Source organism: Neofelis nebulosa, chromosome 15 (assembly GCF_028018385.1).
Source record: "Neofelis nebulosa isolate mNeoNeb1 chromosome 15, mNeoNeb1.pri, whole genome shotgun sequence".
Taxonomy (NCBI): Eukaryota; Metazoa; Chordata; class Mammalia; order Carnivora; family Felidae; genus Neofelis; species Neofelis nebulosa.
In genome coordinates this window covers 43,008,858-43,036,478 of record NC_080796.1, presented here as the reverse complement: position 1 = coordinate 43,036,478, position 27,621 = coordinate 43,008,858, and the positions used below count along the sequence as shown (strand labels likewise).

At 41.6% G+C, this 27,621-nt stretch overlaps 1 protein-coding gene across 4 annotated transcripts in view; it reads right to left on the bottom strand.

The window, feature by feature from the left end:
- Nucleotides 1-9,886: 9,886 nt before the first annotated feature.
- CRB1 (crumbs cell polarity complex component 1) overlaps nt 9,887-27,621 on the bottom strand; it is a 208,654-nt gene continuing 190,919 nt past the window's right edge. For 3 of the 4 annotated variants that reach the window (XM_058700132.1, XM_058700133.1, XM_058700135.1), the window contains one exon: nt 9,887-10,684. In XM_058700132.1, the coding sequence (XP_058556115.1) occupies nt 10,469-10,684 (216 nt within the window). In that variant the 3' untranslated portion in view covers nt 9,887-10,468. The remainder of the gene's footprint in view (nt 10,685-27,621) is intronic. The other variant, XM_058700134.1, reaches the window with a different exon arrangement.

Genomic DNA, 27,621 nt, shown 5'->3' with positions numbered 1-27,621 from the left:
CTTTTGCATGGTGGTGACTCTTCTTTTATAATTAGCCAGTTATTCCCTCGGTGTTCTAGGTGACCTGCTGTTGGACCCAACTGTCTTCATCCCTGAGCTTTGTAACTGTTGCAGTGTAACTTCAAGCCTGAATCTTTCTGACAGGTCTGTTCGAGAGGTATCCATTCCTTCATGTATGGTCAACTAATTATATTCGGTTCTAAAATCATAGAATAGGTAAGTAGAATGTCACCAAATGTACCAGAGCAGGACCATCCAAGCCAAACGACTGTATTTATTGACTTTCGTTTACAAGTCGAGGACAGAGGTGAAATACAGTAAAGTATATGAAGAATGCTCTAGAGACTGGAAGGGTGAATGTCTCATCCAAGAGCTATGATAGTTGCACCTAGGGCAAAAGTCAAATTCCTACTGAAATGAACATGAAATTTCCCTTCAGTTGCAGAATTTTGGGGGGTAATATGCTGAGATTGTCTTGTTTCCACAGAAGCAGCTATGGTCTGACAACAAGAAAAGAGATATTATCCCTGTACACGTAAAGTTTAGCTAACTTTTATTGATTTAAAAAAAGTTAACTTTTTAAAAATCAAAGTATAGTTGACATGCAATGTTATATTAGTTTCAGGTGTATATTGATTTGGATTTTTTACATTTTGCCTACCACGTTCACAAGGGTTAGTTTCAATACCTCTCAGTGTCTGTGTATGAGAGATGGTCATATCTTTATTAATGCAGAAACAAAAAACACAATTGGATTTCCTTATGTATAAGTGAAAGAAAATATCCTCTTTGGAGTATTATTATGTAGTGAGTCTGAGAATTTTCTTGCCTAGAAGTAACAGAATGAGTTACAGCACACATAAAAAATTTGCACATACATGAAAAATATAGTATGAATAGCATAAAAATAAAATAGTGTACTTGTGGATGTTTCCAGGTGAATTAAAACCTTCCCCCAAGTTCTGCCATTGATTTGAGTCTGTTACTTAATTTCCCTGAAGCTTTCCATCTCTTTATTTAAAATAGAAGTTATCTGTTCTTAGAATGAATTATTACTGAGAAACTGTTTTGTAGATTTTTGAACTCATGGTATTTTGGAGTATGAAACTGTAACATAAAGCTATATGAATCTTATATTTATCTAATCCGGTAGCTCTCAAACCTAGCTTTTTTTATTAGAACTAGCTGCACAACTTTAAAAAGAAGAAAAAAAGAAAGCACCTAGACCGTGCCCTTAAGAGTTGCTGGAGTAGATACTGTAATTACTCCCATGTAGACCTGAAGAAACTGAGGAATAAAATAGATTGGTAATATACTTAATGCCCCATACCAACAAATGGCCAAGCTGGGGTATGAACCTGACAGTTTGGTTTCAGCCTCCATTCTGTTAGGCAGAAATGCAGGACAGAAATTAAATGGCATGCCCAACGTGGATTCCCCATATGATTTTCTTTTCTATCGACTTTCCCCTTTATTGGACAAGACTTTTTTTTTTTTTTCACAAAATGTACTATGCAAGATTTTAATTTTTTGAGTACAGAACTTCCTGGTAACATTTGGTAAGATTGTGTTAATGTACAGATTCTTCATTTCTCTCTTTTTTTCCCCCATACTCTCCAGCTCAGTTAATTCAATCCCACCTAACCTTTGTATTATATATACATGTTCTCTGTAGTATCTCTTCCCTTTCTTTCATTCCTTTTAATTTTAGGTGCAGTCGTTGGATAGCAGGTCAGGGAGCCCCATTTTGACTATGCATGGTAACTGTAAGAGAATGCTTGGTGAGACCAATTTTGAGAAAAAGGAAAGGTATAACTTAAGAATTTTTTAATGTGGAGCCACTGTTACACAAAGCTGTTCAGAGCATCTGAACACCCTTTCAACATCTTCACAGATGTTATCTACAACGTTTTTATTTTTCTCCTGTTCAAGAAGCAGCATTGGTGACAAACGTCTTACTCTTCAGTTTGGTTTTGTTACTTTAGAATCACACTTATTCTTTTTTAATGTTTATTACTTTTGAGAGAGAGAGAGACAGCATGAGTGGGGGATGGGCAGAGAGAGAGGGAGACACAGAATTCGAAGCAGGCTCCTGGCTCTGAGCTGATAGCCCCCAACACGAGGCTCGAACCCATGAACTGCAAGATCATGACCTGAGCTGAAGTTGGACACTTAACCTACTGAGCCACCCAAATGTCCCTGAATCAAACTTACTTCAAATATGGAGACTGTTTCTTGTTGATGGTGTTTTCTAGTAACTGGCTTTAATTTTAAAGAATGTATTGAAAATGCACAAATTCCTTTTTATAACTCCAGTTTCTAATTTGAGGTCTCACTTTGAGATACCGACATAAACTGATGGTATTCGTTTAGAATTTAACTCAATTTTCTCCCAAATGTAAACTTAAAAAGGCATATTGAAGCAATAGCTAAGTTTTCAGAGATTTGATAAATGTCCGAATTAGATACAACCCATTAGGCAAAAATCCCAACTTGTGAGACAGACGTGAGGAGGAAATGCTCTGTTTTATACTATTGGCTCCTTATGTATGGGACATGCTTATTGACAGACTGTTAGAAAACCTCTTGAGTTTCTAAACAAATGACAGTTGAGAGGCACTTGAAATTAGTCTTTTCAAAACTTCCTGCTAGAAAAATGTAAGCAGTGATTTCTCATCAAAACTATATTTAAAAACCGGGTGATCACATTATAGCAAAGTAACATTCTGTACAACTACCAAGGAATACTATTGGGGGGGATTGTTGCAGAGTTTTTGTACTGATATGTATTTGATATTGATATATTGATATGTATTGATATTGACATTGATATGTATTGATACAACCTGCCGTTGTAAGGTGAACTAAAAGTCTCTGGAGATTTTGATTTCAAGATTTTAAAAGGATTTTCAGGTGGCTTTGCTAACACTAGTTTATTACAAGGTGTAGGTTAGTCTGGGCTAACGGTGTTAACAGTAGAGACCATTATGTATTTTTTAACGTTTAAAGTGAATAATGTATACAACAAGCAACTGACATTCAGTTTGTTCCAGTGATTTCTCTACACGTTTGTTTAATGATTTTGAAAATGTTAACATAGCAGGGAAGAATTTAGAGGTCATTTAAGACTTATTTGTATTTAAATTATTTGATAGAATCTGCATCACATTTGACCCTTGGCACATTGTAAGGCAGGTCATGATCTCCTTTTGACATCACGGGTATTTTGAATGACATACTCAGCAATGTGGAAATTTCAGCCTAATTAGCTGCCTCTTATTCTGTGATTTGTCTTGGGTATCCTTGCTTATGGGTTGAACTTTTTTTTTTTAACCTTTCTCATCCTATTACATTTTAAATGTCACCAGACCAGTGTTTATATAGTTGGCTTCTCCCTTCCCTCTCTTTTCTATCCTTTACTACCTCTTCCGCATAGGAGCATTTCTTTCGGAGCTCTGCTACTTTATCTGCCCTGGACAGCAAAACAACCTCCTTTCAGGATAATTGACTCCTTTCAGAAATTTCTTGGCCATTTTGTGCAATCTTTTCTACCACCACTGTTTCTCATCCCAGGTAAGATTTCAGAAAGTATGTTTGATTTCAATTAATTATGTTGTACTTGGCACCAAATGCAAGACATTTGGTGATTTTTTTTTTTCATGATGTGAATGAACTGGATCATTTCTCTATCAAATGTGAGAGAAGTATTAATACATGTACTGGTTTTAAAATCAGATTTGTATGTTCCAGATATGTTTGAATAATTCAAAACATGCATTCTGATAACCTCACGTGGGCTGGGAAGTTCTGGAAGCCCTAGAGGTCTGGGCATCTGTGAAACTGTCAGCAAAAGAATGAGTTGGGGAGTTGAGGCAGGAGGAGGGGACCCTCAGATCCCTGGGCTCTGAGAGAGCTCAGATCCCTGGATTTAATTAACTTCAGTGTTCGGACACCCAGAAGGTGAGAGTTGCAAAAATGTAGGGAGATGCCTAGGAGTAACCAGCTAGCTCAGTTTGCTCCCTTGTCTTAGATGGAAGAGGTAGCAGAAATTGATTAAGGGGTAGACTTTAAATCAGAATAGAATAATCTGTGCTGAAAAGTAAATAGTATTCAACAAAGTTAGATTTCCTTCCATGGGTCATAAAGGGCGATTATGCTGATACACAAGAAAGTTTAGTGGGTCACAACACTGATGGGGGAAAAATAGCTAAATCTATTTTACACTCACATGGCAGTTTGTTGCTATAATTATTAGATTGTCCTCACTTCTCTTCAGTTTGAGACACTTAAGTCTTATTACTACAGATTCAATATTTGTACTACATTAGTACTTGGCCAGAGAGGGATGTTGGATTGAAATCCATGTACTATTCTGATCATCAGTCAAGAGGACCTCCTGGCTTCCCTTCTGTCTATCAGAAAATGAAATACCAATGCGTTAGAGAAGTAACAAAGACTTTTAGGAGAATTTGATCCTGGGTTCCTGTGAAGATGTCTGTATTCTGGACCTCAGGGACCTAGTAATTTTAAGATCTCCATAACAGAAAAACCTTAAGAGTAAGGCTTAACCGAATTTTCTGTACAACAAAATGTTATCAAATTAAACCTACTCTTGGTGGTTAGTGTTTAGTTGTTTATCCTTTTGCAAAATTAAGCATTCCCAAATTGTTCAAATGGAGAGCAATGAGCTGGTAAAGTAAGTTTTCTGAATTACCTCTGTTATGGGGAAGGTAACCCAGAAGTTACCTTGTGGATAACTGCCCCAAGCAGAAAAAGGTTTTTGGATGCTGAGCAGGCTACTGAACGAATTGACCTATGAATTGACATATTCAAACCCATGACAGAAAGGGCTGAGTCACAAAAGGGTTCTCGAGCACCTATACTCTGGGGACTTTTAACAACATACACTTGTTTCCATTCAGGGTTTGCTTTGTTTCAGCCCCGAATGAGCTCTGATTTTGAGGCCTCAGCCTGCAAACCATGAGTACCTCCAAGAGGTGCTCCACTTAGAGCTGGACGATGGATTTGGGAGCAGTTTTCAAGGGGATGTTGTCACCTTGTCACCCACCATATCAGAAGGCTCTGGGACTGGTTCTTAAAGCAGCTTTCCTTAGGCCAGTGCTGCCAAATATATTTGACGGATGTTGTTCCCAGGTTTCTGGAACCATGTAAAGTGAAGCCTGGGGACCAAATCACAGAAGAATGGGCCTAAATTGGAAACATGAATTTTTTCAGCGCTATTCGATGCAATGCACAGTAGTAAAGTTGCACTTTTGCTGGAAGCAGATTGAAATGTGAAAGGTCATATTCACTCCAGAATTAAGGAAAGTTTCAAGGTTTGAATCATAACCCCATAGAGCATAAAACCAGGTGAAGCTGGCTAGCTAATCATCATTAAAAGGATGATTTACATCAAAATACATGGGTCAATCTTTCTTGCTCTTGATGTTCTAGATGATTGTGATTTCTTAACAAAAGAGGCTTAAGAAGTAATCCCTCAAAGCCTGGGGGGAAGAATCATGTCTGTTAAAGGAAAACTTTTTTAAAAAAATTATTCTTATCGTCAGTTGTTTGGGGGACTGAGAAACCTGAGACCTTTTGATTTATTTTCTGACATTTTATTGAGAGCCTATAAGTAGTATGTACAATTCATGTCAGTCTTTTTTTTTTTCAACGTTTTTTTTTTTTATTTTTATTTTTTTGATTTATTTTTGGGACAGAGAGAGACAGAGCATGAACGGGGGAGGGTCAGAGAGAGAGGGAGACACAGAATCGGAAACAGGCTCCAGGCTCCGAGCCATCAGCCCAGAGCCTGACGCGGGGCTCGAACCACGGACCGCGAGATCGTGACCTGGCTGAAGTCGGACGCTTAACCGACTGCGCCACCCAGGCGCCCCTCATGTCAGTCTTAACAGACGAAGTGATTTCTTTGGGAGAGCCATCACGGGGCAATTGTGACTTACGGGAATGATGTGAAAAAATAATCTCTCTCTGCACAAAACCTGCTTATTTTACAAATACATCACAGGGTGATGTTAAGGAGGGGAAGAAGAGTGGTTACTCGCATGGTTTGCTTAGCAGATAGAGTGGAAGGTGGAAGAAACTGTTACCTGTGCTAGCCACTAGCCCTCCTGACATCTTATCTGAATGCTAATAATGAATGCTACACACTGTGTGCTTACAGCTAAGTGTTCGACACTAATAAGCATCATAATATGCCTAGGAGAGACGGAAGTGTTTTGTTCCCATTTTCCGGGCAGGTCGCATCACTTGGATGGGGCAGGTCAGAAACTCAAACCTTAGTCTCTAGAGGCTCTTAAAAGGAGGACGAAGGTTTCTCTTTCAAAGAGCTGTCGTAAGGTTTTCAATGAGACGCGCTGCGTGTAGTGCAGCAAGGGAAATACAGCCTGGGCCCTTAGCTGGAGCTCCCTCTAGGATCCCTCATTATCATTCTAATAATCAAAATTATCATGACAATGATGTCTTCTAGTTCTACGTCTACAATTACTGCCACTAATACTAATGGGTAATGGTAATAATCATGGCTACCCGGGGCGAGAGGACCTGTGAGGCGGTGATTATTTTAGGAAGTAGAATAGGGGCAGGTTTGACAGTTGATTTAAGTTACAATCATTTGTCGCTTCCTGCTTCTCTTTGCACTCACTGTGACTACACGAGCCCTGTGAGAGGCCGCTTGAAGGAGCCTTCCCATCACTCCTCGTAAACACACACCAGATGTGCTTTATCCATTGGCTGCCTTCCGCCAGCGTTCACCCAGGGCGGGAAGTAGGACGACTGTGTCCACTCTCCACCCCTGTCCCAAGCCTGTGAGCAGCTGCCCTGGAAGGACCGTGACCCTTAGCGCCACCCAGAGCTGTGCTTGCATTTAATGGATCCTCACCTAACTTTCCACTCTGAGAGAAATCAGGCATACATTTGTCATATTTTATTAGTAATGTACTAATTATTATGCAGATGGATACTGCATAGTCTACTCGTTCGTTCCTAGGGCAACAGTTTTGGAACGAAAGATGAGAATCAGAGAAGTACAGCCTATTGCCATATTCCTTAGTTGACCTTCTTGGTGTGAATAATTGTATCTCTGGAACCAGTTGCTGTATAACAAACCGCCCTAAACCCTTGTGGCTTCAAACGATGACTTATTATTTCTCCTTGTGGATTGATTGGGGTTTGTGTTTCTTTGTGGGTTTTTTTTTGTTTTTTTTTTTTCTGGTCTCACGTGGGTCACTATGTGGCTGCATCCAGCAGGCACGGTGGCTGCAAGCGGGCTCTGCCGGGAAGGCTGGCACAGCTGGGCCTCTCTCTCCACGTGGTTTTTTCATTCTATCCAGGAGTGGAGGAAAAAAAGCTGCAAACCTTTTGCACCTGGCACCATTTCCATGACATTCTCTTGGTCATTCCAGCCCTGACGCAGGCGGAAGTCAAACAGACTCCACCTCCTGATGGGAGGGCTGGCAATGTCGCAGTGCGAATGAGCCTGAGTGCTAGAGAAATGGTTTGGGCCATCTTTGAAAACAAGTTAACACAAACTGCAAAAATATGTATCAAGCGAAAGTTGCACCAACCCTGGTGATGCTGGATTTTTCTACTAAAGGTGAGGTTTATCTTGTTAAAGATACTTCAGAATAAATACTCCTTGGGGCTAATTTTGAAGCATTCCTGCATAAGCTTGTTCAAAGATGTAGAGATTTGGCCTGCAGGGCCAGCCTGTAAATTACCTCCTGTGTTTGGAGCATCCACATGGAACAATTCACTTATTCATGCCCGCATGCATTCATTCATGCATATATTTGAATGTGTTTTCCTGCCCAAATCCCTAAACTGGACACGGTAAGAGGGTGAATAGCCAGATTAACTAAACATCTTTTTTAAACTTAAAATATTACCATTGACTGTGATCTTTTTCTTCTTACCTGTGTTAATCCCAATAGGACCAACTTCTACTCTGATTTTTTTTTTTTTAGTTGGTAGTTTTTTAAACTCAACTACTTTTTTTTCCTTTAAGCAAGAACTCTTTTTATCCTTCCCATGTAAACCTCTATTAAGAAGTTGTTCAATTGTCTTTAATGTTTATTTATTTTCGAGAGAGACAGAGACAGAATGTGAGTGGGTTAGGGACAGAGAGAGAGGGAGACACAGAATCCGAAGCAGATTCCAGGCTCCGAGCTGTCAGAGCCTGACGCGGGCTTGAACTCATGAGCTGTGAGATCATGACCTGAGCCAAAGTCAGATGCTCAACCGACTGAGCCACTCTGGGATTTTCTGGTACCAGGTACAAATTTGTACACCATTCATTATTTGTTCATTTATGCATAAAATATTTATGGTGTTCTAGGCCTGTTCTAGGTAGAGTATACTGCAGTGAAATTAAAAAAAAAAACAAAAAACAAAACTTGTTGTCATCATGTAATTTAAATTCTAGTCAGGGGAAATAGCAAAAAAATATGTGATTTGTTGTGATAAAGCAGAGGTCAGGGAGATGAGGGGAAATGATCAAAAGAGACAGAGAGGGGTGCCTGGGTGGCTCCGTCGGTTAAGTGCCTGACTTTTGATTTTAGCTCAGATCATGATCTCACGGTCATGAGATCGAGTCCTGCATCAAGCCCCATATCAGGCTCTGCACTGGATGTCAAACCTGCCTAAGATTCTCTCTCTCCCTCTCCCTCTTCCCCTTCCCTGCTTGAGAGCAGGCACATGCTCTCTCTCTCTCAGAAAGAAAGAAAGAAAGAAAGAAAAGAAAAAAGACAGAGAAAAGCTGGACAGTGAGGTAAGAGGCAAATCAAGAAGAAATGGTGTCTTGTTGGGTGAAAAGTACTTGAAGACAATGACAATTGTTTCAAAGGCTGCTGAGAGCTCAGGTGAGCGAGGACTAAGGAGGGGCCACCGTATTTGGCGACATGGCTGTCATCAGCGGCCCTCCTGACGTGAACTATTTCATGGAGGGGGGTGCAGGCAAAAGCCAAATTAGTCTGAGTTCAAGAGAGAATGAGGCGAAAGGAAGGAGAGGCAGAGAGTATAGAAAACTCTTTTGGGGATATTTTGCTAAAAGAAATGGGGAGGAATAGGATGGTAACTGAAGTGGGCTGCAGGAGAGAATTTTATATAATAGGAAATATGACAGCATGTTTGGTGCTACAGGAATGATCCAGCTCAGTGGAAAAACATGACGTGGAAGAGAGAGGGGCAATTTCTGGAATGATGTCCTTCAGTGGTTGAGAAGGATGGATTGCTCTAGAGCAGATTTTAAAGTATTCATGTTATTAAATTTTTTGAGCATATACCATACCCCAGATAAATATATATATATATGGAAATAAACATGTTTACTATAACTTTTATTTATATGCTATTTTACTACATACAAACTGTTATCTATATGCTACTTTAATGTTTTAATTTCAAAACATACATAAAATTCTAACCAAATCGTCGGGGAAAAATATATAGAGAAATAAAAGGCCTAGTATTTTCCCTCCATACCCCACAGATAGTCTTATACACGTACCCCTTAAAGTGCATACACCTCACTTTCGGGTTCTTTCTTACCTGTAGACAATGTCACTCTTTGACGCTGACTCTGACTTATCAAAGGACAGTTGGAAGGAAAAAGCTTGATCTTTTAGGTTTGAGAATTCGTGTTTTCCTCTTGTTTTCTGTCTAGGGAAGTGTGTTGACCTTCAGCTATCCCTTATAGAGAGCCATGACTTCAAAAGTAATGCTTGATATGATCTAGTTAAAAGATCTAATTCACAAGAGGATTCTTCAAATGCACCTTGAGGCTACTTTGTGTCACATGTATATCACAAAATGCAAAAAAAAAAAAAAAAAACAACCCAAAAAACAAACAAACAAACAACTCAGAAAGGAGATTAGCCACATTTCCATTTTTATTAGCTGATGTTGGGTCACTTTTTAAACATAGGTTATTCCCATGGCTTTCTTGAACCCATGATTAAAGGGGAAAAGTATACATCTCATCGTAGGTATACATACAACTAAAATCTTTCACCATAGGATAGGAAGATTGAGAAATGTATTTTGTAGTTTTCGTGTTAAAAAAAATGCGGTTTCCAGCTAATGAGCAAACTAAGGAAGGTGTCCCCAGGATGTAAGGGGTAAAAAGTTTAAGTGATAGGCACTTAACTATCCAGACACTAAGTGACTGGAGCTTTTTCCCAGAAGACACTGCTCTGGAAGATACTTTTGCTAATTATGAGACTGAGATCACTGGCACGAAAACATTGCTCTGTCACTGGCTAATATAATAAAACAATGAGGTCAGGTTGAGCCACCATGAAAGGCTTTAAGGAGGCCAGAGGAATCTTCCCCACTGTTTCAATGAGACCCCAGTTGTAAATTGATATGTTCAGGTATGTCGGAAAGACGCTCAGATACAGTCATCACGTTCACGAGTGTGTAGATCTCTTTCTCGAGGAGACAGATGCTCCTAAATCAGCCTCTCCACTGCAGGGGGTGGCATCATGCTCCACATTTCCACTCGAGAGCCTTCCTTTTCCTGACGGCTGGGGCTGTAGGTTCCCTGAGTTGCCCTTTTGTTGGAGGCAATAACGGAAGCAACCACCGCCAGAAAGAGGATCAACAACAAGGCTGACATCACTGAGCCGACGGCGGTGAAAATGTCCGAGACCAGGTCATCTGCCAACTGGAAGGATTGAAATAATTGTGATGTGAATGATAGAGAAGAGGTAAGTGTTCAGAGTGATGGAACCACCCTGGAATGAAAACCAACCAGAATGCTGGTGCCACTCAGTTCTGTAAAAAGACCAAGGTACTAAAGGGAAGTCAGATTTTCTTATTCCCAGGTCCTGTGAAAATGACTATATATGTAACACCTAAGGTCTAGAGTCAGAAAGTGTGGCATGAAATACCTCCTCTATTTATTCTGCTTTTTTTTTTTTTTAAATTTTTTTTTCAACGTTTTTTTTTTTGTTGTTGTTTTTTATTTTTGGGACAGAGAGAGACAGAGCATGAACGGGGGAGGGGCAGAGAGAGAGGGAGACACAGAATCGGAAACAGGCTCCAGGCTCCGAGCCATCAGCCCAGAGCCTGACGCGGGGCTGGAACTCACGGACCGTGAGATCGTGACCTGGCTGAAGTCGGACGCTTAACCGACTGCGCCACCCAGGCGCCCCTATTCTGCTTCTTAATGTCTGTGACTGAGATCATTCGTAGGACATCAAAGGCAAAAGATACCCACACGTATATTTGTAGTCATTCTATAGCTATACAAACATTCATAGTATCTTCCCTCCCTTGCCAGAAGCTCTGGTTTTGGATCGAAGGAATAGTTGTTTCACAGCCTTTTTGGGGAAAAGAAGCAAATTAAATCAGTTGGGTCTCATGGGAAAGACCCCGAGACAGAGGAGGAACTGCAACGTGCTAGTCTTGCAGGCAGTTACCAGTCGTCACTTTGATTTGGATTCGATGTGACAATTGAATGGTTGTAAAAACACATGAGCTCGATGTGGAACCAAACACCTAGAAACAGAAAACTGCGCGTAGAGCCCTGTCAGGAGGAGCTGGGTCCAGGGCTCTCGGGGGTGTTACTTGTACACAGGGGTGTGTTTAATGTTCATTCCACTGTGTTTGCCAAACACTTTTTAGCAGTCGGTAACCCGAGGCTGTGATTTAGTTGCAGAGCAATATGACGGGTAGGAAGCAGTCACTAGATGAATTTTTTAACTGATTTTCAAAGAAATATGCCTGTCAGTAAAAGCAGCGTTACACAAGTTTAGCTTTTCATTTAGCTTTCTCTGTGACCCACCGCCCCCCACCCCCCACCCCGTTACCAGACCAAGCTACTGTTATATATGGAGCCTTTGTTTATTTGAACCTCCTAGGGAATTTTAAATATCTTCAGTCTTCTTAGCCTTTTTTGGTTCACTGTGCCTGAGTTTCAACTATCATACAACTAATATAATATTGTACATCTTCACAGTGTTGTCTTAGCTGTACTGAATGTCGTTCCTGCTCAAATGGGGTTCACTAGCTCGTTTGTTCATTCAACAATATTTATGGACCATCTACTGTGAACCTTTTATTGAGCTAGGAAATAAAAATACAAAGAGAATTCGAAGTTTGGGATCTGGAGCTCAGGTTCTGGTGATGGGAGAAGGCAAGGGGACACACACACACACACACACACACACACATATGCACAAATGCTCAACAAATGCTCATAATACAATATAAATACAGATTATGATAGTGTCATAAATGAACTCTATTGGGGTGTAGTAGGAGGAATATTGGAATGAAGCATGTGATTATGCTTTGAAAGGTGAGAAGGCATTCAAATATTTGAAGCAGGAAATTCTGCTTGGACAAAACAATTTGAAATAAGAAGGGTAAAGGGACATAAAAGTCCTTAGAGTTTGGGGCAAGGGTAAGAAATCCCATGTGACCAAAGATATTGTCCAAGAATGTGTGTTTGAATTGGGAAAAGATTTTAAAGTTGGTAAGAGATAGAACTATAAAGTAGGTTAATCTTACAAGAAACTTAAGTTTCTTGTCAGTGGGGGGTGGGGGGGCACCGAAGGAGTTTAAGCAGTAGAATGATGTGATCCGATCCGTGTTTTATTAATCTGGTTCTGGTTACAGGGTGATGGATGGTCATGGTGACGGTGGGGGAGAAGATGGAGATAGACAAAATAGGAGTGTATCTTATAAGTCATGACAAGCCATGACCTAGGTCTAAATTTACCAACAGAATGAGAATTGAAGGAGAAGAATGGTTGAGGGAGACTTTCGAGGTAGAGTGGCTCCCTCTTAGATTGTGCAAGGCTGGGCAGCAGCAGAGGAGTGATAAGGATGGCTGAGGATTCCACATTAGATGGTTGCGTGGATGGGAGATCCTCAACTGTGACAGGGTACACAGGAGGAGAGAACAGTTTTGTGCAGGAAGACTATGAGTTCAGTTTGAAAAAGCTAGTTTTGGTGCCTGGCAAACATTCAGGCATGTGGTGCTAACAGATACAAATAATCCCTCTCCTTTTTCCACTTTTCACATTGCTCCAGAAAAAACTCTGGGTTATAAGAGCTTAGGAGTAAAGTCTATAGAGAATTCAAAACCACAGACGTCTAGTTTTGTTATGGTTGTTTTTAAATTTTTTTTAACATTTATTTATTTTTGAGAGACAGAGTGTGAGCGGGGGAGGGGCAGAGAGAGACAGAGACACAGAATCCGAAGCAGGCTCCAGGCTCCAGGCTCTGAGTTGTCAGCACAGAGCCCGCATGGGGCATAGAACCCACAAACTGGGAGATCACGACCTGAGCCGATGTGATGCTTAACTGACGGAGCCACCCAAGCACCCCCAGAAGCCTAGTTTTTGAGCAAAATAGTTTACCTCCACTACAGGGCAAGTTCTCCTGCCATACTGTGTGGCCATCTTTTTGTGAGTCCTTACAGCTTGTGTCTGCAAAGATAACCATGTGCTGGGAAACATGACTAGAGCCATAGACTTGGCCTTGAAAGGTCAAAAGTCTGAGAAAGACAGAACCCAACCAGCAAAAACCCTTGGTATTATGTAGGGAACTTGAGATAATGTCCACTCTTGTTCCTAGATGTTGGCTTAATCTTAATCTGTCTGGTAAATTGTGTCATCTTCAGGAGGAAATGACTGCGCTCCTGCACAAGTGAGTTGGGAGTGTCTACACCCAAGCAGAGAAGAGACAAGGCTTTTGGTTTGCTTCTCTTGTATGAACTTTTCTGGGCCCTTCTCATTCACCCCAAGTCTGATTACACTGGGGAAGCGAAAGCAACCGAGATCCTCTCATCTGCTGCCTTGCGGGGAAAGAGGGGGAGGGAATTATGGGGCGTAGCCTGAGGCCTTGTGAGAACCACAGTTCTGGCTGAACCAGAGGGCTGATCTACCTCACATACCTTGTGACCCACAAGGAAGCAAAGACCCTTGTCCACAGTGGCTTCACTGTTCTCAGAAATGTAAGAACGCAAGCACAAATTCAAGGCTTGAGATGCCTGTCACCACCTGCTATGGGACGCATGGTTAAGGCTCCAGCTTAGAAAGGCATGTCCCTTGCTTAAGGCTCAGTGTGTGTGAACACTCGCCAGTCACTTCACCTCTCAGAGACTCATCTGCACCACCTATAAAATTGGAGATTATATGTCAAAGGGTGGGAATAAGGAAAGAAACTGAATGCAAAAGACACAAAGCATGGCCTATGGTAAGTTCTCAACACATAAAAATAAGAGTGGCCTTTCCTATGTCATTTATCAACCTCGCCGGTTCCATGTACTTGTCAAAGGTAAACCAGCACTCCGCAGTACCTTGCAGTATGGCCAAGGGAGCCAACCTACAAACCTAATATTGCAATTCCAAGCTCCGGATAAAGGTTTTGATGAAACAGTTCGCCTAACTATATCAAATAGAGCATGTCATTAAGCTTTGGAATAAAGCTGAATGAGTAGGGTTTTGAAATTGCCTCTTGAGGGCCCTTTGCTTTTGAATTCCCATGGTTGAAAGGCCCTTTTTTGCCCAGCTATTCTTCAACTGTGCTTAAAATATACAGCCCTGCAATGGATCTTTTGATAACTGAGGCTGCTGTGACTGACACACGAGCTGACGGGGACCTCCAGGTGCCGGACTGTCCTGAAAAGCAGCACGGATGTCAGGCCAGACCTGCCCCGATGGGCCGTGCTCTCACACTGCACCTGTGAAAAACCTTGTTCTGAAAAGACCTACCCCTAATTAATTACACATTTCATGGAAGGTTCTTTGGTTAATGACATGATGCAATCTGTATTCAGTGATCATATTAATATCCTTTTTAAATGTATATTTTATATGTGATAATTTAAACTGGAATTACTTTATATTCTGTATTTGCAGAATAAAATAAAGAAGTGTTCTTTTTTTTTTTTTTTTCTTTTTCTTCCCCCAAAGAGGATTCATTCTGAAACACTGACTGGTTGTGGCCTACATATGACCCAAGGCAAGGTGACACTCTGGAATTCTAAGGTGAAACTGCCAAACTTTATTTTGATTCTTCCCACTGGAGAGTATGCTGGAATATGCTGGAACCATACGTTTTTGGCTTTTGTGTGTGTGTTTTTTTTAATTCTTGAAAAGGAATTTAATACTGTGTTTCTTCTGAAGTAAGACCAGACACAACAGGAACTTGCTAACAAACCAAAATGGGTTTAAATGCAGTGTGGCCACTGGTGTGGCATACATCTATATGCTAAGTGTCCCCACCTGTAGAGTGGGGACAGGAATTACCAGGTCTCCAAATTGTTTTGTACTGTAGCATTCAGGCACGCAGAGGGCGGCTCACAGGGCGTGGACACAGAAGGAGAACTCATTCTTTGTGGGGAATCTTATTTATTATTACCCAGAGTGACCCTTCCCAGGCTGGTTTTCCTGGTCCTGCTCGGGTTTTAGGACTCCTCCCGTCCACAAACCGTTGTGAAATGTCAGCACCCAGGCCGAGCTCCGGGGTGCTGATGGGGAGCCGGCAGAAGGCTGTGCGATCTGGCCCATCGGGATCCACTGGGCCCTCACTGATTGACTGCTGAACAGCTCACCTAATTTTGAAAACACAAAATGAGCTGGCCTGCCTGGAAAGAGTAAGAAATGAGACCATTTCTGTCCTCAGCCTCAGGATCTGCCTGTCACAATATTTAGGGCTGGTGAGAGCATTTGGAAGAATGTGAGAACAATACACACATTGGAAGGAGCCTGGGAAAAAGATGAAGCATTCTAGAATTTCCCAGAGAAACTCAACCTCACATTTCCAAGCGAAAACATTAAAGCTTTGACTTCAAGTGAGGACAGTCAAGGACCGATGTGACAGTTACCACCTGTTCGAACTTCTTTCTCGCAGTCCTGGGTTCCATAAAAATCAGCAAAAGTAGGTTGTGGTTAAACAGTGGTGATGCTTGCGGCTTAAAACTGGCTCCTGGAAAACACTATAGGGGTGCGAACTGCTTCAAATCCTTCCTGGAACTCGATTATATAGATTATGTAAACATACATGGAGACAATTTAAGATGGGAAATTAAAATGTTTGAACGTGCCTGTTGGATCATGGGTTACATTCCAGCTTCAATATGTGAGTTTTTGAAACTGGTTTGTGGTGTGTGTTACATGAGTAGCCAAGTAAGACCATTATGTAGTATTATGAGAATCTGTGATTAATGTAAAAATTACTTTAAAGATGTGTTTTTTTTTAAAGCCAGTTATAATAGTTATCTCCTATCTATATAGCCAAAGCAAAGTGAAGACATGTCTTTAACTCTCATCCCACAAATTCACACACACACAAAAGAGAGAGAGAGAGAGAGAGAGAGAGAGAGAGAGAGAGAAAGAAGAACATTCCATATGTAAGACTGAGGAGAGCAGTTCCTATTAAATATTATTGCAACAAGTAGGTCTTCAATTTGGTGGATGTGAGAAACCTCCCACACAGACTTGAGTCCTTGAACTTTATCACTTATCAGGGAAATGCTAGAAACAGTCATTTCCATAGTAATATTGAATATATGCCAGAACTCTGTTTTTAAAATTAAACTCGCTACAGCAGCCAATTTTCAACCATAAATACACGCACTGTCCACTTTACAGTTGTAAGGGGGGAAACAGGGTCCTGGAAAAGCCAAGAGAGGACTTAGAAAGTGTCCTGGAACAATGAGGGGGTGATTCAGTCAGACGCTCCTTTCCCTGAATAAAAGGCTTAGTGATTGAAGAAAGTGTAGACATCACAGAGTGACTGGCCTTTCCCTCAAAGTGGCAAGCAGGCAGGTGGCAGGGCACCGAGGAGGGGCAGAGTGTCCAAACTGCAAGCCGAGTAGCATTTTTCCCCCTTGGCATTGCCCTGTCTCCTCTGCTCTGCTGCTCCCAGAAACACTCATGTTCTCCCTGGGATTGCTGGGGACAGAACAATGGTGAGCCCCAGCTCCCTTCAAGGACTGTGGAAGATTGCCCTTGGCGTGTGAAGCCCCTCACTAGAGAAAGGAATCCTGTATAAGGTCTTTCTCATTAATTCTCAGCAAGTAATCACACTCCTTTTGGACCATACTGATCGGAGGTGTCACCAGAGTCTGGGGATGGAAAAACCAGGCTGAGAGGAGAGTTCAGCCAACCACAGCACTGGAAGGTGCTATCCTGGGAACCTTCCCAAGTGATTTCCATACCCAGTCCATTGAAAAGTCTGGAGTAGCTACTGTGGAAATTCGGTGTGGATACATGGGAGATAAATGAGAAGCCGGAACTGGACCCAGCATAAGGCTGCACGTTCGATGTTCTAGCTCTACCTGAAACCATCAACGTCTTTTATGCCTTAGCCCAAGCACGGCACGGGTCCTCCTGTGGACCTTTGGAGAAAGAGCTCAATTTTTCTGAGCTGTGAAATGCGCTGTGACATTGATCACACAAGGACACATTTGTTCCTGCATTCAACAAATAATTATCAAGCACGTACTCTGTACAAACACCATGCTAGTGAGAAATACACAGGGGGATGAAACTCTGGCCTTGCTGGTTGAGGCACGGGGTCTGTAATTCTTGCTCCGATGTCTCAAACCTCTTTCTTGCTTAAGACGTCAGATTTTAGGCAGGGGCAGAGAGGCAGTTGTAAGTTTGGAGACATTGCTTTCATATTTTTCTCTCCTTAGGCGGGTGGTATAAGTAATAGAATTGTTTTTCTAGGAACACAGGCTTTAAGAATAACACTTCTCTCTCTCTCTCTCTCTCTCTCTCTCTCTCTGTCTCATACAAGAACTAAATCCCAACAGCCCAAAGTCAAGGTTTTATTGTGTTTTTTTGTAAGTTTATTGTTTACAGATAACAGCTACCATTTCTGCCGGCCCTGGGTCAGGGGTTTCCCAGATGTGCACACAGAAACCATTTTAATTCTCTTAACAGCCCGACTTGTGTGTGTGTGGGTGGGGGGAGATGATCATTTCCCGTCACTTTCTCAGGGAGGCCTTCCCCATCACCCTCTATTTGCAATCGGCTTTATTTCTCTCCATCACATAATGCCTTGTGACATCTAGGTAGTTCATGTGTGTCTCCCTCACTAGAGTGGAAGCTCCATCAAGGTGCCCGTGCTTGTCTTCTTTGCTCCCATCTGTCTCCCTAGTGCCTGGAACAGAGTGTGTCCCACAGAGACACTGCAATGAGTGCCATTTGACAGAAGGGAGTTAAAAGCTGAAGAGCTTGTCCAGCTGCACGCAGTGAGCTGGAGATTTCGTCTGCACAGAACTTCTCCCTCTTGGGGTTCTTACCAAATGCAAACCTTAGCATGTGTCTGACTGAGGAACTGAAGGGGCCCGCTCTCACACTCCCGCTAGAAGGTAGGTACCATTCCTGGGGTGCTACTGGCCAACACTGGTGGGGCAGATAAGGAACGACAGAACCCAGGAGCCAGGTGGGCATGAAGCCAGATATTGGACACCATTCCTTTTTGTGAAATTAGCCACAAATAATCTGTTTTTACCTTTTCCTGCCTCTTAGAGCCAGGATGAAATTATCATCCGGGGGCACAAGCAGGGGCCGTTACAGAGGATTTAAAATAAAAATCCAACCAGCAGCCAGTTATCCTTTTGGACACATGAAACGTTCTTTTTGTCTCTGTCACGTGAACCACTGGACTTTATCCTGGCCTATTTTTGGTCTCAGTCAAACTGAGTGGACAGTCACATTCGCCTTCCCTTTTTCTTCTCTTTCTTCATTCCAGAAAGCAGTGGCTGTTAACTACGGACTCAGCATGTAAATCACACAGTGTCATGAGCTGCTAACATTTACAGTTTTTCAGTCCCGATGCACTTGAGTGCTGCGTCAGTCCACACCCAGACCTGCTCAGAACCAAGTCTCCTACTGCTCTATTTCTCTTTTCTGCATCCCCAGTCACAGCTTGGTTAATACCCTAATTTTCTTTTACCTGGGCAATTAAACTGTCCTCTAGCCATGGCGTTCCCCCCCCCCCACCTACAATCTACATCATCCAGCCAGCCCTATAAACAATAAATAATCAATCAATCAATCAATCAATCACCTTGCTTAGCTGCCTTGGAAACCGATGGAAGTTTACTGCAGCAAACCTAGCCAGTGTCAAACCTAAGTGGCTAAGTTTTAAGTCAAAGTCCTTTATTAACTTCCCCTGTCTCCTCGTGAAGGACATCATCAGTTACAGCCTAACTAGCACCCTGCATTCTGCCCAGCAACGCTCTCTACCCCTTCGCAACTAGGAATCATCTGCTCCTGCCAATGCCACATCTTCATGTTGAGACGTGCCATCTATCCAATCCCACTTCTCCTCTTTTTATTTTATTCACTTATTTTCAAAGTTTACTTACTTATTTTGAGAAAGAGAGAGTGAGAGAGCGAGCAGGTGCACGAGCGGGGGAGGGGCAGAGAGAGGGGGAGAATTCCAAACGGGCTCCATGCTGTCAGCGAGGAGCCCGAGGCTGGGCTCGGTCTCAAGAACCACACAGTGAGATCATGACCTGAGCCACAATCAAGAGTCGGATGCTCAACTGACTGAGCCACCCCGGTGCCCCCTACTTCTCTTTTTAGAACACCACTGGAACTTTCTCTGCGAGTTGCAAAGCCTCCCGAGGAAGCCCATGTGTCTCTACTCCCAGAGTCTCTTACATAGCAACACCCAGGCTCACCATGCATGTGAGGAGAGCTGTACCTGGGCCCACACGGCATGTAGCATGCACTTGAATGTGCTATCGCTCGTGGTGGGTTAGGCCACATTCCACACCTCCCCTTAGGACTGTAAGGAATGAGTATCTATTTCCTCTGCAACTTTTCAATAATACAAAGTACAATGCTTTGCACAAAGGGGCTGATCAATTGTTACTGACTCCCACACTTGTAATGCTTATTGCTCTGTTCAACGCATTATTAAATTCTTTTCAGTCAGTCATAGGAAGAGTTCTATATAACAGCCCAGAAAGTTTACTGGTAGTGAAATTCATTCCCTCATCTTTTCATGCATTCATTCACTCACTCAAATAAGTTTTACTGAATGCTTTCAAAGTTTCAGGACCTTAGGTCCTGGACATAAGGGATTCAAAGGCATAGTTATTGTCTTTAAAAACCCACTATTTAGTGGTAGTGCCTGGGGCTTGGGGTAGCTATATAAGCAACCACAGTTCCGTAAGAGAGGTGTTATGTTACAGGTGAGTACAGGGAAAAGAAAACGGGGAAGGAAGTAGACTCCACGATGTCCCTCAAGTTTCTCAAAGGAAGTCAACGGGAGAATAAGGTAAAGAAAGTGTTTAAGGCAGAAGGAAACGCCATGATCCAGTGGTAGGGAGAACAAGAAGCATGGCTGGGGAGCTAGGACATTTCCTGCTTCCCTGGGGAGATTTAGGGAGGGCTAAGTGCTTATGCAGAGCCACACATGGGAGCAAAATAGAATGAGGAGTAGCAGCTCATTTGTCAGGAAAGTCTTTACCCAACCTGGGCATGGAACCCCCCTACACACCATTCCACGAAACTGTATTTCCTCTCCCTCTGTGGAGTTAGGAGCCAGAATCACATTAGCAGCGTCATGTATTTTCTCTGCTGGTTCTTCCCTAGCACATATGACTTGTACCCCCTTATTAAAAATGTATCAGCTTCGGGGCACCTGGGTGGCTCAGTTGGTTAAGTGACCAACTTCGGCTCAAGGCATGATCTCATGGTTGGTGAGTTCGAAACCCACAATCAGGCTCGCTGCTGTCTGCCTGTCAGTGCAAAGCCCACTTCCGATCCTCTGTCCCCCTCTCTCTGCCCCTCCCCCACTTGCGCTCTCCCAAAAATACATACATATTTTTAAAAACTATCAGCTTCAAATGTCTAATTCTCTATTTTTATGCCAAGAGACCTTTACCAACCTGGGGTTTGTAAGGCAGAAAAATATTTCAGTTTCTTTATACCCCATCTCTGCCATCGTGCAGTTTTTATTTATTTATTTTTAATTTTTTAACATTTATTTATTATTGAGAGACAGAGAGAGACAGAGCAGATCGTGCATAGTTTTTAGAAGGTGATCGATAAATATGCTAATTGATTTTATACGTCATTTCAAAAGCAAGAGAATAGCAAATGAGTTAAATGGCAGATGGACTTTTGAGGCTCAAAGATACTAAAAAGACATGACAACTAGGAACTAAAGGCAATTGTTTGCGTCCTGAATTAAAAAAAAAAAAAGTCTATAGAAGACTTTATTGAGACAATTGGAGAAACCTGAACATGGGATGATAACTTTCTTGGATGTGATACCAGGATTGTGGTTGTAGAAGGAAGTCTTTTTCTTTGGAGATAGTTGCCGAAATATTTAGTGATAGTGTATTACAACCTATCTTTCTAAAGTCTGCAACCTACTTTCTAAATAGACAAAAAAAAAAAATGTGTGTGTATACACAGAGAGGTAAACAAAGATAGCCAAATGTTAAAAAAAAAAAAAAAAACTGGTGAAGCTGGGTGAAGGGTATACATATGCTCATTATACTATTTTTTTTCTGATTTTCTTTAGGTTTCAATTTCTCCTACCCGCCCCCCCCCAAAAAAAAACCCTCTTGGAACAAGAATATTTTAAAGTCATTCCTCCAAACCCCAAATTTGTAGATCTTGCTTCTTCCACTGTCCCTTCCTCTCCTGTTCCAGATCTTGTTGATCTCTCTCTTCTCTATGCACTTATTACCCAGTAAATCTTGCTCCCAGTGATGGTCTTATCTCCCCTACTAGACACTAAGATATTCATGGATTACATCAAATGTTAGTTTCCTCATACATCTGGCCCTAGCCCTGCTTCCAGTACCTCGCACAGTGCCAGGCACACGGTGGGTGTTCATGGACCTCCCCACGATCCCCTGGCATCCTCATTCCTGACCTAAAAGCTGTATTTTGGCTCTTCTCTCTATCAGAGTTCTTCCTTCTTTCCAACTGTCTTCAGTTGGTCAGAAAGCTGCTATTAATTCACTCACATTCACATCATGCAGGAAAAAGAGTGCCGAATCCCTGACATCCTTCTGGCTTATCACATCCCCTGTTGGCAAAGGTAATCGAGTCCGTGTCATCGTATTTATAGTCCCCAAATCAAAACCAGTTGCCAAAGTAATGAAGGCCTATTGGTTTGTGTTGACTTAATCCATGTCATAGGAGCTGTAGGAGCATATAAGGATAATTTGACCAGCAAAAGGAAAGCCATAAAAATGATCAAAAAGCCAACAGATATGCTGAGAACACCAAGCTTATTCTACTGAGGATTTATGGCCAACTTATCAGAAAATTATTTGGCCCAAGTCTACATTCAAGTAAGTCCCTCAGTAATTCAGCAAAGATTCCAGCCTCAGGAAAAAAAAATCGCCTCCGATAATGAGATGCCCCAGTCACCCCTAACTGGCAGCACATGTAGTTTAATTTTCAACAGTTGTGAGACTGCAGTAAATCCAGCTTTGGAATACCTAGTTCCACTTACACCTCGGACCTGCACCGAATTAGCAGAGCAGGAAGGCCCGGCTGCACCATCCCTCCTGACATACCTGCACGAGTGTTTGTTAGTCAAATAGAACCGAAATGTCCGACATCCCCCAGATGGGCAGCCGGGCCAGCTCCTGCTGTGTCCCGGCAGAAGTGGATGCCAAATCACCAGGCTCTGCCACACTGTCAGCTGTGTCCCAGGCCCGACTCTGGAGGTTGTATTTTATTGACCAAACTAAAATTGGCTTCCCCTCGTGTAGGTGATAAAGTGTGGCTTGAAGTCACCCATGGAAAATATATTACTTTAACTTGGACAGCTTGTCATTGAGGTCCTTGTTTATATAATCTATTGTGCCATTTACTCTATTCTTATTTTAAAAAGCAAACGCAGAAATAAAAACCCTTTCTTCCAGTGTTTCATTGATGGATGTCTACACCCTGCACCTTCTCTTAAATAATCTCAGAAGTAGCAATTTCGATTGTCATTGTCTGTTTACATCAAATTATTGGACTTTCAGTTTCAAAGTCTGTCTTGTGTAAGATGAAAAACACAGAGCATGCTTTAATGGGAGTCCTTTCACTGCACGGCCTTCTCTGTCCAAAATAGTTTGAGACTTGGTATGTCTAAATAGAGACAGATCCTGCAAAACCGAGATTGGTCAGATCCCAAGTGAACATTACTAAAATTTATGAGCTGGTGGCAACTTAAAACACCAAGGTATCTTACAACCAGCAAAGATAGGAATCTTCACAGTGTGAAGATGTATGTTAAAACAGTTATTTAGTTTCAGAAATAAAGAATCCTTTCAGGAGTCAGGCTTTCAAATTCCAAATAAGCCATTTGGTAAAAGTCTATAGGTTTTTAAATTGGCAAGATTAAAACACACACACACACACACACACACACACACACACACACAGAAAAACCTTATGTTTCACTTTGTTAACAGTTCACCTAAATGTCCAAGAACACAACTGGGGAAAAGGATATGTTTACATTAGTATGAGGAATATAAAGCAATCTTTTTTGGAGGGACAGAAATAAGGTCTAACGCCATTTTCCTATTAGTTTAAAAATATCGCCAAACTAAAATTACCCTATCTCCAGGTGTAAATTTAGCACAGAATTTAACAGCTTATTATAAAATTAGATCAGACAATGTAGCTGAGATGGTTATATTATGTCTTTGGATCTCTAAGTATATACATAATTATAATATTAATAATGTCTGCATTATCTTTTGAAATAATAGTTTAGGAGATCCTTGCCGAGAAAAGACAGGACTTAGAAGTATTCTGTTCCTTTCCTACAAAAGGTTCAAACGACAAATCACATGAAGATTCTTCTCCTTTTGCCACTGACTGATTTTTAGTGATTTTTTTTAGTATTTTAGTAAAAAAAGATCAGATTTTCTGTGTCCTACCCAGTTCATAGGCCTCTTTAAGAAGAAATGACATAACCATAACCCAGTTAAAGCGTTTGATTATATTTTACTTCCATAATTTGCTATTAATATTCTAAAACTGTAAAGGTTTTTTTTTCCAGGATAATCTTTGCAGATTACTGCACTTTTCTCATATTCTGTGACATATGGACACTGGAATTACATACATTTTTTTCCCTGGGTTTTGAAGTAATTGCTAAAAGAATATTCCTCTTATTAACTCAAATAATCTGAATCAAAGGGAAATTTTGTTTGCTAAACTCCCAAAGAGATTTAGAACTGAGAATTCAAACTATAAATGAAGCTTCTTCAACCTTGTGATGCAGTACATCTCTTTCTTCTTTTTCCCATACCCCAGAATAGCACTTCTCTCCCCCTTTACAAAAAAAAAAAAAAATATTTCCCTTGGGTCTGTAACTTTTCTATTCAATCTACCATTTAGATTAGTTGTCCTCAGGGATGTGACTGTGTGAAGAGCCTCAGGAAGAAAACCGTGATTAGTCACTAGGCTTGAAGAACCCTCCCCAATTCTGTTTACAAGGACGGATGCCAATTCTCCAAACGTGCTCAGTACTCATGTTCTTTTCTGGGTCATTCTGCTTGCACAGCACAGATTAAACACACAGCCTCGGTATTTTCAGTGTTGTAAGGAGACGCATTTACATTCCACTGACAGCACCCGGTGTAAAAGGAAGCCATCTGCTGCGATTTAACAACACGAGGAGGAGCAGCCACAAGTTGGGGAAGAGAAAAGGAGTCACAACATAGCTCCACTCAGCAAGCACTCCTCCTCGTGTGGGAGACCCGAAGACAAGCCACCTCCATGTTAGAAGGTGTCTTTATTCTTAAGTGGGTCATAGAAGTCGGTCCTCTATCAAATGGTTTCATTGTATCTTTTACTGACATTTGTTTGCTACTATTTTTTAGGGCTCTTTTCCTAGTTCCAGGAACCTAGAATAAATACATAATTCTACCGCGTGGATAGCAACCAGGTCTTGGATTATTTGTGCGTTCCACCCGAGCAATCGATCTTCTCGATACCTAGTTCATTTTCCACAATGGGATTACCTATAAAATACTTGGGATCTAGAATGTGGTACATGGAGGGGTGGGGGGAGGGTGAGGGGGAAGGAAAAGTAATTAAAATCAGAGGATTTAATATGTTCCTGGCATTTTACATGCATCTCATCTTAAATCTTCACAGAAATCTAACAATGCCGAGATGATTTCCCTTATTTAAATTTTTTAATGTTTATTTCTGAGAGAGAGAGACAACGCATGAGCAGGGGAGGGGCAGAGAGAGAGGGAGATGCAGAATCTGAAGCAGGCTCCAGGCTCTGAGCTGTCAGCACAGAGCCCGACGTGGGGCTCAAACTCAGGAACCATGGGATCATGACCTGAACCGAAGCCGGACACTCAACCGACTGAGCCACCCAGGTGCCCCGATGATTTCCCTCATTCAAAAGATGATTTAAGCAATTTGTCCAAAGTCACACAGCTAGCAAGCAGCGGACCTGGCATCCAAACTGTCAGACCTTGTTCAGGGATGCACAGATGCATCCTAGGTCGAGTGCTGTACAGATGCAACCTCCAATCTACCCTCAATTTCCACTGTGGTACCTTTAGTTGGCATATTTACACACAGAGAGTAGAATAATAATGGTTATTTTATCTTCCAGGTCTCTTACTGTGTATAATGTATATATAACCAGCCATGCACCCCTGCTTTTCAAAGTTTAATTTTGTTTTTCTTTGAAGACTTTGCATGTGAAAATAAGCCTCAACAGGTGGAGGACTTTGTTTGTGAGCTCTAGGAAGGGGCCTAGCACACAGTAGGTGTCTGGGAGGTAAGCTGTATCTATAAACAGTGCCTGCACAGACCCTGAAAAAATCAGCAGGAGAACAAAGAAAAGGACCCATAATTCACAACTCTCAGTCCTATGCTTTTAACACCCCAGCATGTCCATGAAGAAGTAAACTAACGAAACAATACAGAAAATCTCCCAGGGTTGCGGCTTGTATAAAACAGCCATGTGCTACCCTCCGGTTCCAACACAATGTTATCAGGCGATGATTAAGAAGGTAGCTGTTTCAGTGCTTCACAGGGTCAGGAATCAAGGTATCAAGCCAACAACTCCCTTTTAGGGGCAGCACTTAGATTGCAGCCATGTATTGCTTCCAACTGTAAATATTAACGGTTGGGAAAAGAAAAAGATCTTCATTGGCTCTGGGCTGCCTGAGCTCAGCATATTACACGGCATTATCTGCTGAGATGTAGATAATTGTACTTCTTGTTAACAAGTTTCCATGTATTTTCAACTCCATCACCAGGTTCTTGAATCAATGCCTAGATTAGGTTTGACTAACATCAGCACAATTTGACTTTGATAGAAAGTTTGAAATTTATGCATAATTAAAAATTATACATCCATTTGCTAACTTCCAAGTAAAAGCAGCTAATCCTTCTGGATGCCACAACATTTATACTTGGTTCTCAAAACACGTTGGTCCCCTTGCCTCTGACTGAATGAAGGAGTCCATAATGTTTTTAAGACGCTGCGGAACATTTAGCAGCAGAGTAAGGGAACCTTTCACATTTCACCCATTGCCTAAGGATTTAAGGTTCCCACAAGCATGGGAGAACTGGAGAGTTGTTTTTACACTGCTTCTGAGACACTAAGTTTCAAAACTATTTTATGGGAGTTCTTATTTTTTGTAGATATAAAAATGGCCTCAACATTATTTATATGAAAACATGCCCACATACTTCACTATATATAAAGCATTATTTATAGTCCCTGAATTCAATAAATGCCAGTCGACAAAGATGGTGAAACACTAGTCCCTGAAATGCACTTAAGCTGTCTCATTGCAATGGCAACATTACCACCCATATAAAAAGTCTGATGCAAAAAGGTTATCCAACACCATCACTAGAAAATCAAGGAAGGCAGAGTTGTATATGTACAAAATGTTACAAAATCTAACTACTTTTATTTGTAAGAACACACTTTTATTTTGGATAGAAAAATTCTAATTGGCATATTCTCTGCCATGGATGTCTACAATTCATGGCATACTATACTTCTGCTCTAATGTATAATTTCAAGATCAATACCGTTCTATATTTGGAAAAGTATATGCAAACAGAATATATTGTCTTTCTCTCCTCTGTCAACTTCAAGGGTCATGACATATCATACGTGCTCAAATTTTTTTGAGCCAACCCGATAAATTAAATGGTATAAAATAAATAAATGTGACACGAATGCAAAACAAATGCAAAAACAGACCCCTCAACACAAACGATGAGCGGCTCGTGATCTATCCAGGTGATAATCGGTATATGCGCCAGGCAGAGAGGAAAGCTCTATCTAGATCCATGCATTAAGCCCAATCTGGCTCACGCTTGGAACTAAAACGGTAGTAGCAACTTGTGATTCTGATTCCAATCTGTGTTCCCGGGAATGAATAAATCAGTGAACAAATCCTTAAAAGAGAATTGAACCAAGGCTGGTGTCCTTGGGATGTCCTGCTCTGGTCAACTGTGTTCTGTAAGTCAGTATGCAACACACAGCCTACGCTTCTCTCACAGAGTATTTTCTCCTAACAGGTAGCCACTTAGACGTTTTGCCCTCATGTATATGCACCTTCATGGTTCTCATAATGCATCCGGGTTCTTCACATGGCAGAATGCC